We start from the raw sequence: 13,519 nt of genomic DNA, 5'->3' as shown, positions 1-13,519 counted from the left end.
CATTATTACATATTTTAAAAAGTTTTTCTATATCTTTTTTCTCATATTCTAATAAAATAGAAAAGACTTTAACAATGCACTAGATAGAGTTAAAATACGAAATATGTATTGATAAGTTAATATAGGTTATAAGAGCTTTCTACTTAGCATCTTCTTTATTTATAGATATTATAAATTTATAAAATGAAATTTTATATGTTATGAAAATATTTTAATTTTAAATGTTAAAGTCATGAAATGCAATTGCATTAAAATTCAGTATATATATACATATTTATTATTAGTATTAAAAGTTGCATCTTGCTAAGTACCAAAAACGACCGCTATATGTCGCTACTAAATAGCATATACCTTGAGTTCAGTTTTTTAAAAATCCAAATGTGGACTTACCTAATGATACCATAATCACTTGTTCGCTGATCGAATGAGAAACAGTACGTTCTTCTTTACACGTTGATTGTTATACACAAAGGATTAGAGTACAAATATTACTTATGTAAGTAAATATTCAGATTGTCTTTCTGTAGTTTATTATATTATATTTTATGTTTATTAATAACATATATTTATTTTCTATCTTTTAGTAATTACAAATATTGTATTATTTATTTAACGAACATATTTGTGTTATTCACTTAATTTATGCCCCTTTTCGTTAAATGTTATAAAAAATACTTCCTTCTAAATAAATGTTAATATACATTTGTAAAAGTTATTATCATATTTTGTTAAAATTACTACTTCAACAACTTTGTTATGAAAGTTCAACATTTTCTTTATTATTGTTTATGATTAAAAACAAGAACATTTCTTTTATTATTTATTGCTGTATTAGTAAAATGATACATGACTGAAATATATATAAAGATGACGGCTTCATTAGTGTACATTGAACTGTTTTCATTTTGAATCATTAGATCTTAATTTATGTTTTAAAATGGTGGTCAGTGTACACTAACTATAATCATGACTTAAAATGGTACGCTGGAAATTACTTTGAAATTAATTATTAGCATTATGATATTTTCAATCTTATAAGTGGTAAATTACTTATATAATTGAAGTAAATAATATTACAAAATAAGTACAGTATTGTAAAAATTATAATATAAATTTTCTTGTTATAAGTAAAACATATATATCGTTGTTTAGTGTTTAACATATAAGATTAATATCATGTACATATAAGCATATTCATATTCAACAATTACAAATATTTTCTTTATGAAATATTTAATATCATTTTGAAACTATTATAATATAAATATTTTATAAGATGCAATTCGATAGAAATAGAAAAATGATTTGTTCGGAAACAATAAGAAAGTGAAATATATTAGGAAAACCATATAAAACGGAATATTTTATTGTGTTATGATTGTATCAAAATAAAATTATATTAATAGTAAGAACATATTTCATTATTTAAATAAAAATATAATTACGATTCTCATGACGGATAAAGTAGGTAGTCATTTATTAGAAAACATTTAACAAACTGTATTATGTTTATATATTAAATGATATATATTATATGTAAGATCTTTATTATAATATTTACAAGTATACTACTACAAAAGTTAGATTTTGTTACACTAGGAACAGATGGTTTTATGTGAACCATATGGCTCCATCAAACGGCACTTGATGTGCATCTGTAGATCTATAAATAGCTAAAATTTGAACTCTTTGTAACATACAGTAAAGAAAAGTATATTCGCCTGAAAACTACAAAATATGGAGTTAAGATTATCATATATATTACTTAGTTATACAAAATATTAGGACGAAAAGTATAGAATGTAAAAAAAACACAAATGTTTATATATTTGAATTTATTCTTTCTTTCTTTATTCACACTATTGCGTGTATGTACACATATATATGTATGTACACGCGCTCACACGTATATACATGTACACACGCTCGTATATCATACACATATTAATTTAAATACGCATAATTTGAATTATTTATATGATTAAATGTATTTAAAACTATACATTAAAGGGAATTATTTTTGATAGTTGTTATTCAAACACAATGATTTTATTCATTAACTATAAAAGCTTTTATTATTGTGATAATTTATTAACAAGGATGGTTTACTTTATCCATCAAAGAGTCATCAGTAATGACCTCTTAACTTCTTATCTCAATAACAGCACATTCAATTAATTGATCAAAGGAAGCATTTCAGTTACATAGCATATACTTTTGTAGCTATAGCAATGACATAATTTTCAAATTATTTAAAAAATGTAAGAAAACAATGAAAAGAAAATAATTAAAAATATTCAAGAAAGATATACACACTCAGTATCATGGAATAAAATTAATATTTTTTATTTCAGACAATTCTTTTAAACCCAAGACATTAATTAACAATAATTGAAAATGAAATATATGTTAATACTATTTCTGCAGTTACTTTGTATAGATCTGAACAATGCTAGAGAAATTACGTAAGTTCTTTCATTATTCAATTAATATAATTAAAGTAGTTATTTTATATATGATTTTATATTAACAACAGTTACGTAAAAATGGAAAGTCAAATATCATCTTGTTATCCATCATAAATTTTTGTTAAGCTTCTGTTATTACAATATAGTTAATGTAATATAATTTTTAGACATGAAGATATTAAAGATGCAATGTTAAGTTTAGTACACATGATGCGAGAAAATACTGAAAAATTAGAAAGGCATGAGGCACGAGAACGTCAGCTGGGAGAACAATTAAAAAAAGCAATTACAGTATTGACAAAACGTATGTCAACTATCGATTCCTTAAAATTACAATTGACAAAACTTGATGAAAAAGTAATGGGAATAGAACAGTTAATCTCTCAGGTATTTGATAATTAACAAAGTAGTTCTAAGTAACCAATATTAGAGAAAAACTACTTTAAATTTACGTATATTTATCATATTAACTTTTGAAAAAGTTTATAATGTGCAACTTTTTTAAAAACTCACATTTATACAGCAAAACTTTATATATTTTTGCAATAATACATACATGTATTATTGTATATAATGTACATATAATATATATATAATATAATATGTTATAATATAAAGAAAAATTTGTTCCTATTTCATTTAGAGAGATGAACGAGAAAGAATACAAATGCAAAAGACTGTTGATGGTTTAGAAGATTTAGAAAGTCGTTTAGAGGGATGGCTTACAGATATTGAAAATAAAGTATCAGAAGTAAATAATAGACCAGATACTACATTACCTCCACTAGATAATCACGCTCATATTATTTCAAAATTAAATAATACAGAATTATTGTTAATGGAGAGAATTTCAAAAACAGAGTCGCTTTTAAAATCTGAAGCAATAAAATTAAAAGAAGCCACAAATGTTCAATCAGGAACAACACAAGCATTATTGACTGAGGTAAATAACATGTTTAAATTTTCATTTAAAAACTTATTAAAATCATATGCTCTGTAGATCCAAGATATTGGTACAAGGCTTAGTGATCTCGAAGTTTCACTGGAAAAAATTAAAGAACAATCACAAAACATAAAAAAGAAATTACAAGAACCACAATTTGATGCCATCTTAAATATTGATAATTATACAAGAATGCTACCTTCTATAAAGAAACATTTAGATGATACTTCTGATCAAATTAAGGAATTACCACAGTATGTATCACTACTCTTGTCAACAATATGTTGTTATGAAACATAAAAGAAAATTTTTTTAACATTGAATATACAAACTAAAAGGTTTGTCAGTGCACTAAGTTCATTTGCATTTGTATTAACATAATTTTATTTCCAATTTTTATGAATAATTATGAATTAATCATAATTGTAAATCGATATTATGTATAATTTGATTTAAAACTTTTCTTTGGAAATAAGAATTAATGAATATTAAATTTTATTTAGGATTACTGAAATGCAAACTCTACATAATGAAACTCAAACACTTTTGCAAGAAGCTAAGCATACATTAAAAGATATTATTACTAAAGGACTTAATAACATTGAAAATAAATTAACAGAAAGTAAAGATGAAACAAAAGATAATATAGGAGCACTTAGGTATTGTTATGTAATAACGTACTTCTGACACATTTTAGTTCAATTATTTTAAAATTGTAATTTATTTATGACATTCCCAAAATATAATTTATATTATTATCTTGCTTATTCTTTTCACTTGATTATTAACTATAATTCAACATTTTTATATAAAATTTTAAGCATCATCACTATGTGTCAACATAAAATAACTTTTTATACACATAATAATTTCCTTAATCTTATATTTTCAAAATATTTGTATTTATAATTGTATTCTTTAAATTGAACAGTACAAGCATTATTAACAGTTATATTCCTCTGAATAAAAATGTATTATGTATGTAAATACTATGTATTTTGCGCAAGAATATCATATATAAATTACTAATTAGTTAATATTATCTTTCTAAATATAACAATTCAATAATAATAAAATCTTATTGAGTATTTCGGAGGTTTTAGAATGGACTTGGCAAATAATGCTGAACATGTAAATCAAGAATTAAATGATCTTGAAAAAGGGCAATCTGTAATAGTATCAATGGCTGATCATGTCCTAGATACTAAAAGAAGAGTTGAATATGGTGTGCATCAAATTCTTCTAGAGGTAGGAGATTTAGTGAAAGCACAAGGTACAAATATTAATAATACTCTAAATCAAAGATTTGATGGCATATCAAATGATATTATGGACAATCAAAATGGAGCTTTAGCAAATTTAACTACTAAGATGGAACAAGAAATGAATCAGGTAATGATTAAAAATATATTTTTCTAAAAAACTATTATTGAGCATTAAATATATTATATTTATCAAATTTATTTGTATTAAATTTTTTTTAAATAAAAGGTGTGGCGACAAATAAATGTCATGTATCAACAAATGACAGAAAGTGCAAAAGCATTAGACAAATTACATAAGCAAAATGAAAAATATGTTAATGGTACAACTTCTACCATGGGTGGAATGGAAACTAAAGTAAGAATTGATATTGAATAAAAAAAATGCTTAACATATTACTTTAGATACTTATATGCGTGTATTCCTACAGGTAAGCGAAATAACAAAACGCATGACCGAAGTTGATGATAATTTAAATTATCTATTGGGAAGACTCTCATTGGTGACACAAGAATTTAATCAAATTAAAACAGGATTAGGTAATGCACTAGATAATATTAAAGCATCATTTAAAGAAGTTCAAGATAAAGCAAATGATTTAAGACATCCAGGACCACACCCAATACCTGAAAATTACAAAGAATTTAATGAATCTGATAACAATAAACCGGATGGTAAGCTTTTACCACATACTAACGAACACATTTTTAGTCCTCAAATTAATTAAACTTCATATTTTTAAAACTTTAATGTATAACTTCAACAATTAGACTATTTTATTTTTGTGCTAAATGTAATATGAAAATTTCTTAACACATTTCATCCATTTAATTTAATTTTTATTGGATTTTTTACGAACTAATTTAGAAATGTTCCCTCTCTAAAGTTTAATAATTTTTATTTGAAACGAAATATTTGTTTTAGTTGTGAAAATAAAATAAAACAATATCGATTTTATATCAAGGATATTTTCATCGTTAATGGCACATATCAAGTTATGTTCAGGATTTGTTTTCTACATCACTAATATATGTATTAACATTCATGATAATAATGTGTATCATCATCATATGCTATATAAGTGTTTGAAAATGTATCATTTTAACTTCTGTTTAATGATAATGAACACATAATTTCAAAATATAAATACAAATGATCTTTATCATTACGTTTCAACTATACTTTGAGCATTGTAATTTTTAAATATCATGATATGTATAACACAAACTGTTTTTAATATATTGTTATAAATAATTATTATATAAATAAAATACAAATAATAATTAAGATTTACAATATATTAGAGTCATTAAAATATAAGAAGCCTGGATCAATATATTTTTATACCACATTTTATAAATTTATAAGAAGTTTAATCAAAAATAAAAATATGAAAGTATGTAAAATAATAAAATTGTAAATATATATAGTATTATGTATAATAAAATATTAATATATACTTCCATACAAATTCCCAAGGTACAGTTTCATACATCTTTACCAAAGAAATTTTTCTACTCTTAAAATAGTATTCCACTTTGGATTATTTAAGGAAAATACAATGAAAATAAAGTAAATTTGCATGCAAAATATAAGTGAAAAATATAAAAAATAAAAGTAAATATAAAGTGAGTAAATGATTTTTTCTTCTATTACATGTATTACAGTACATTTACCAATATGAGTAATTCATATTTACTATTCCAAATTTTAAATTTTTTATAGAGTGCTATAATTTTATTGTATGTAATATACACATAGGCATCCGCAGATATCTACATATCTACATACTTTTATTTAATTATTTAATTTTATAAATCGTTTGTCACAATTTGCATTGAAAACAATTTTTAAATTTATATTTTAGATACCACTTCTTAAATAAATATGATTAAATATTATGCAAACAAATTAACCCTTTCTCAAAAACAATATAAATTAGCATTTTATGAAAAAGATATGTACATTGTCATAAAACAGATTTAAAATAATACTAAAACTATGTTTGTGAGAGATACTAAATAGCAGAGAATTATTTGTAACTACTATATGTAATATATATATAATTGTATAATACATATCACTAATCCCATTATATTGTTATCTTCTTACTATAATCAAAATGTATTAATTGACTATATATATACAAGAAATGAATTCATTGCTAATGATTGGTTTGTACATTGTAATGAATTAATCTTTGTTACTTTTTATTTCTAACTGCACATAATGGAAAAATTAACATAATATATTATTTTTACAACAATAAGGTTTCATATCATCATTCATCTATTTCATAATTGTATTTTGTACGAAAATTTTAATTGTGATTTTCACTTTTTATATTAAATACAATTTAGAAATATTAATAGTACGTATGTTGAAACTTACTATGTTTTGAATATAATGTTATACAAATTGGTATTTTTATTTCTTTAATTCTTTGAGTAAACAACTTGGTATAAAAATGAGATGTAGTAAAATTCAACTTTGTAAAATTGTATTTTTTTCTTTTATATTATAATGAAACTTTTTTCAAGCTGCATAAGAAGTCATTGTATTTATTTTATATAAACAATTTTATATATTACTACATTTTAGGGATATTATACAATTATCATATTTGCATTTAAACTTCATTACATTCGCTCATAATATGGTGTTCTCACTATACCCTTCACTTAAAAATATAATTTTATATGTACATTTAATAACGTTAAATTTAATGTATAATAGTATTTATTATATACTGTATAATCCTAATGTATTAGTTTTCTATAATTTGTTATTATAGGTCCACTATATCCAGCTAAATAAAAACTAATATTTCATATATCTAGAAAATTTTATAAATATCGAATAACTTAAATATTTAGAAAACTGTGATTATATCGAATGTTGTTTATCTCATAATCAAGGCATAAAAACATCTGATTTTCAATTAAATATGCAAATACAATTTTTTATTTTTCCAAATATTAAGTTTAAATTTTGATGCTAATTATGCTATTATAATAATATTATAAATACTAAACCTTTTTAATTACCTTGAAACTAATCACAAAACAGTTTGAAAAAATGTAAATGTATGAAATATTTACACAAAATTATATTAACACTTTTTGTTAACACTTTCATTAAATCATCCACTATATAACATTACACTGCAAAATATAGACATAATCAAAAATTATTCATTAGTAAATTAAAGATTTATTATAAGTATTTTTTTATATAGATAGGAAAATACCAAACAAATCTTAGAACACAACTTTGCAAATTGTACACACAATTATATTATGTCAATGTTTTTAACATTTTCTTTCGTAACAATACAAAACAACTTTTCTTAGGAAATGGGAAATCATACTAACTTAATATGTTGCACGTATAAGTGGAAAGTAACATTTTATAAATGCTGCTTATAATTGCTTAGTAAAAGTTTAACTTTAGTTATATAGTTATTAATTTCTTTTATAAGACATGTGATAAATATACAGCTTAAATTTTTTATTTTAAAAATTGAAACCAATGATTTGAAAATGTATAAATTCGTCAAATTTGTAGATTTGTTATAATAACAACGATTATGAGATAATCACTATACATGTGTTTTATATAATATTAAAAATTTGGATATGTGTCAACTGAAAAGAAATATACATACTTTAAAACAAATATATATGCACTTCTTTAACTATAGTTTAAGCAATGATTACTATTTTGCCAGAAAAAATTAAATGATTATCTTCAAATGTTAAGATGAAATTAATTATATATATATATATTAATATATTATAAAATATATATATAGTGTATTATTGTTTACGGTAATTATCTTGCAAATATAATAATTTTCAATCATTTAATTTATGAAATGAACTTGGTAGGTGAATTGATTAATAGCAAATTGCTATGAATTTTACATATTTAATAATTTGGATTGTTGAGCATATTAACAAAATTAGAATTAAATTCACAGATGAATTTCAAATTTTTAATGTTATATGATGAAGTATACCAACTCGTTCCATATATTTCTTTATGAGAAAAAAATGTATAACTTGCTAAAAATTTATCATAATTTTTGATAGTTTTATATTTTTGAGCTGTCAATATGTAAGCTATATGAATTGCATTGGATACTTCACATTAAAGCATATTCATTAATCATAATGGACGACCATTTATACTATATATGAGAAAGATTAACAACTAACATCGACTGCTTGCTTTACAGTACATTAGATACATTAACAAGCTCCCATGATAAGCTTTGGTTATTTTAGTAACATTGTAGATAATTTTTATTACAACTCTTTGCAGTGCTACATTTCTAGATGACATTTTATGTTTTAATTAGATTATTTAAGTTTCTAGAATATTTTTATCAGTAAATACCTAACAATGTAGTAAGTCTAAATCATTATTTGCATAGTTTGATGATTCTCTTAACTGTCTACTTTCATACTGACTTGTTGCCCACATGTTGTTACTATTAATATAACTTATGTGGATATCTCTAGCAGAAATATATTAGCACAGCAAAGAAGTGTTGATTGTAACCTATATACACCCCCAAATGCATTGGAAACGTCATTAAAAATGCCTACCCTATGATAAGCAGTGAGTTAGAAAGTTATAACATATTGCACATACTCAAGCTGAGATTTTCTTACATATTATAAAAAGTGATGTAAGGTCTCAGCTGAGCAATTATTAATGCCATTTTCTTTATTAATCTTTTTTTTTACAAAAGAATTATTTAAATAAAGCTATGTAATTAAATTCGGAGTATTGGACGCATTATATCGGAATGCATTACATTAATTTTCTAAGAGCGATGAAGAGTGCAGGATACTTGTAATTCGTTTATATTTATTTCTGAATGCATATAATATACAATTGCCTTGGCAGTTTATAAGTACTGAACAACATTATATATTCAATGAACCACATTTTTGGATAGTTACTGTTAACTCAGTTTAAAGAGAAATGTCTCTATATAATCTAAATAAAATCATAAAATGTATATTTACTAAATATTTATGTATTTATTGAAATATAAGTAATAAATATATTATATTTATATGTATAAAAAAATATAAGATATATGAGATAAGCATAAGAACATTAATAAATATTGTCAATTATTTTTATGATTTTACAAGTTATGCCATTATAAAAAATGCTGGAAATTTGTGATAATGAGTGGATATAAGAAAATGTAATATTTATATATTTTTGAAGTATCCATACACTCTTTTCTGAATTATACTCTTAGAATTTGTCTAAGATTAAGCAGCTGCTAGCTTGAATCACTGGATGTAGATATGCGCAGCTGACGTTTGCTACGCCTTTGGGGGTGTGAGTGGTCCTAGCTGCTAGTAGAAGCAATAGGACTAACAGGGCTCAAAGGACTACGTGCAGGATCCCTGAGACAACCCGTCAATGTAATAGCTACTTTGCGACTTCCAGCATCATTACGATGTTCACACAACCAAATTCCTTGCCACGTACCCAAAGTCAATTTGCCATCAGTAATTGGAATACTCAATGAAGAGCCCAGAAAACATGCCTTTACATGCGCTGGCTATAAATAATATAATTATATCTATGTATAAATTTATAAGTCTATTTTTATAAAATTACTATGTTTATAATTAAAAAGAAAAAAGCTGAACTTTCGTTTTAAAATGATTTGCTATTAAAAAAAATATAATTATCAGCATATTGTTTTCTCTTATATTTAATTGCATTATTTTATTAACATAATATTTATAAACTACAACAAAAATTCACAGATCTATATATATAATGCACAGCATAATTTAATTTCAGGAATAATAAAAGATATTTCATAAACTTACCATATCATCTGGTCCTTCACAACTGTGTCTATAGGCCAAACCTTCAGGAACTATTTTATTAAGCATCATTTCTACATCATCTCTAACATCTGGATCCCAATTTTCATTTAGTGCTAAACTTGCTGATGTGTGAAGAACTAAAAAATAATGGAAACTATTTATGCTATAGGAAAATATCTTTATAATACTTATATTAGTTCCATGAACATTTTATTACTTCGTCTGGTTAATATAATTAATTTACTCAATACATTACCTATAAATATATCATTTTTATTTCCACAATAATAATAATAATGTAGAATTTTTAACAAAATGTTATTGTTTTAACAATTTGTTAAAATGTAGAAAAATGTATACATTTTCTAATTTTACCATGGTAATTAATAGTATCTAATATTAACATACTTTTCTACGTTTTTTTTATCTTATCTAGTTTATATATATCATTAAAGGTTATCAGTAATAAAAAAGAATATTTCGTATTCTTCTTTTTAATAGATTTTAGTATATGATTTAATTTTCTCTTGGATTGTAATCCAAATTAGTAAAAATAAAAATATTTGTAAATAAATGTTTATTGCTTTGTACATACATACATAAACATTATATATATATATATATATAATAATATAGTATTATATATATACTATTACATGTTATATTAGTATACATGTGGATATGTATATTAGCAAATATGTATACATATACTACGCAATATAAATATTATTTTCCAGAGATATGAAATACATTAAAATTGAACTTTTACTTGAAAAAAAATATAAAATTTATCAATGCTTTGTCTAAAAAATTGTAATAGTTTTTTTTCTGTACTATAATGTTATGATGGAATTACTTTTTATTAAAGAAACTCACTTACTTTGTATATGACAAAGTCCGACTGAAAATTCGCAGAGTTCAGGAATTCTTCTTAAGATTTCCTCGGTAACGTGATGGATACCTCGACGCTGTGGTCTTAGGTTAATCTTTGTTTGAAACCAAGCAGAGCCGATTTGAATTCTTCTATTTGACGAGGCCATGATATGATATACGCTGTAGAGATTACACACTTAACTAGACTCGGAATAAAAATTTTCTCGCAAATCGAAGATACGGTAAAATCTACTTCAAGCGAAAAATCACAAGAATACAGTCCACTCCATTGAACATAGTATGCGTCTAGTATCTTCGCCGCTTGCCGGCTACAAGATGTATGGATTTACCCACATCTTTTAAAGATTGTCTAATTGCATCTGCTATATTTCGTATTCATAAAAAGGTTATGAGAAATAATGATTCAATGTGCACATACGTATCACGTTTACATACATATATACGCTCACCTTCACCTACACGGAATATCATAAGTATCAGGTATGCATACTAACAGCGAAAAAACAAGATGATAAAATTATTTCGAAATAATTCATTGTATCCCTAAGAGATTCGAAATCTTTTAACAGAAAGTCCGCTCGGTAGAATTTTAACAATGATAAGCCATATTGTTTGCTATATCAAGTGTCAGAGAATAAATAAATCGAATGGTAATCCAAACAATAATGTAAGTTGCGTTCAGTAATGGTACGTTTTCTACTAGAACCATTTTATTTCTTATTGATTGGTTCTGATATAAGCGGCAAATTAAAAATTATAAATGCCGAATAAAGAGAGAAAGAGTTATACATATATAATAGCAATAACAATTCTGTGCATTCAGGAATAACAATTTTTAGTATTATAAAGTTATCATTACTTTAATATTACTTTATTATACGTATATACATATGTATAATCGTATAAGTAATTATTCATAATCACAGCTATCAATATAATTTTTATTGACATTGGCTTATGTTTTATTGCTTATATAGTACTTTATAGAAACGCTTATGTTATGTCGTATATTATATTAAATAAAATAGAAAATTAAATACTATAAATGTATCAGATGAAAAGAAAGATACAGCAATTATTCATTTGAAACAACATAGAAAAAATTATAGATTTATTTGCTTAATTTCATATAAACGAATCGAACAGTTCTAATATTATTTTATTGTATCAAACCTCAATGAAAGTAAAAATATTTAATGTAATAGATTTGTTTCATTTGATAATGCATTTTTGATTTTACTAAATTTATTATTACGCGCGGAAAAAACTACTTGTCCTTATAAAAGTAAGTTTCATTAAGCAACATTCATGAGTACCATATTATATATATTTATATTTTATGAACAAGTACTAGCACATAATATTTTCTAAAATTTTATAATAAAAGCAAATCGGGAGTAGTATACAAATTCAATATTTTCAAAACTTTCAAAACTTTTGAAAATATAAAATTCACAGAATCTAAATCGCATTCCTCAATTTTAAATTATTGGATAAAATAGTAATTTTTAATCATTCGTTAATTTTATTATAAAGTTCATTTCATTTTATATAAGTAAATACTTGTCCTTCAAAACAGATTAATTATTCAATAATAACTACAATGTATTATTTAAACTTAAGAATTGTTTTAATATGTATATAATATATACATGTATATAATATACACATAAAAAATCTTTTGTATAGGGTTACTATTGTTTACAAAGCAAGTCATAATATTATCTTTCATCTATTATTTGTATCAATTTCACAAGTTACAATAAATATAAAAAATCAAGATGTCCTGCAAATCATTTTATTGTTTGTGAACAATGTGGATAGTCTTAAGTCTCAGGGTATACAAAAACTTTATCTTTATGTAAAGGAATTTGTAATTTTATCTATTTATTTTTTAATTACATTAACTTTTTGACAATGTATCAATTTGACAACGTAAGATAAATTAAATTGGGAAAATGAGAGGCAGGTAATAATTAAGAAAACATTAAAAGTAGTTTAAATTTAATTAAAACAGAAAATGTATATATTATTTATGAAACTATATATTGATTCAAAATACAAATTTGTATACTTAAAGA

The 13,519-nt window shown here is 23.4% G+C and overlaps 2 protein-coding genes across 6 annotated transcripts; one reads left to right on the top strand and one right to left on the bottom strand.

Annotated features, from left to right (window-relative positions):
- Positions 1-328: 328 nt before the first annotated feature.
- Positions 329-10,730, top strand: LOC117211445 (paramyosin). Of its 3 annotated transcripts, none has more exons than XM_033455310.1 (9): positions 329-496; positions 2,355-2,465; positions 2,636-2,855; positions 3,112-3,411; positions 3,469-3,665; positions 3,915-4,070; positions 4,515-4,803; positions 4,903-5,031; positions 5,105-5,443. In XM_033455310.1, the coding sequence occupies exons 2-9, from the start codon at positions 2,398-2,400 to the stop codon at positions 5,399-5,401; spliced, it is 1,656 nt and encodes a 551-aa protein (XP_033311201.1). In that variant the 5' UTR covers positions 329-496; positions 2,355-2,397; the 3' UTR covers positions 5,402-5,443. The 3 variants fall into 3 exon arrangements, with proteins under 3 accessions (XP_033311201.1, XP_033311202.1, XP_033311203.1); XM_033455311.1 differs by lacking the exon at positions 329-496 and adding an exon at positions 10,516-10,730 and having other exon boundaries at positions 2,398-2,465; positions 5,105-5,348; XM_033455312.1 differs by lacking the exon at positions 329-496 and adding an exon at positions 5,599-5,800 and having other exon boundaries at positions 2,398-2,465; positions 5,105-5,348.
- Positions 8,955-12,069, bottom strand: LOC117211446 (UPF0047 protein YjbQ). Of its 3 annotated transcripts, none has more exons than XM_033455315.1 (4): positions 11,933-12,069; positions 11,425-11,597; positions 10,545-10,681; positions 8,955-10,267 (listed from the first exon to the last, which is right to left on the bottom strand). In XM_033455315.1, the coding sequence occupies exons 2-4, from the start codon at positions 11,582-11,584 to the stop codon at positions 10,052-10,054; spliced, it is 513 nt and encodes a 170-aa protein (XP_033311206.1). In that variant the 5' UTR covers positions 11,585-11,597; positions 11,933-12,069; the 3' UTR covers positions 8,955-10,051. The 3 variants fall into 3 exon arrangements, with proteins under 3 accessions (XP_033311206.1, XP_033311205.1, XP_033311204.1); XM_033455314.1 differs by having other exon boundaries at positions 11,888-12,046; XM_033455313.1 differs by having other exon boundaries at positions 11,425-11,800; positions 11,888-12,045.
- Positions 12,070-13,519: the final 1,450 nt, after the last annotated feature.

This window comes from Bombus bifarius, unplaced genomic scaffold (assembly GCF_011952205.1).
Source record: "Bombus bifarius isolate JDL3187 unplaced genomic scaffold, Bbif_JDL3187 scf7180000008233, whole genome shotgun sequence".
Lineage (NCBI taxonomy): Eukaryota > Metazoa > Arthropoda > Insecta > Hymenoptera > Apidae > Bombus > Bombus bifarius.
Note: the sequence above shows the minus strand (reverse complement) of the source record. Positions and strands in the feature narration are given on the sequence as shown.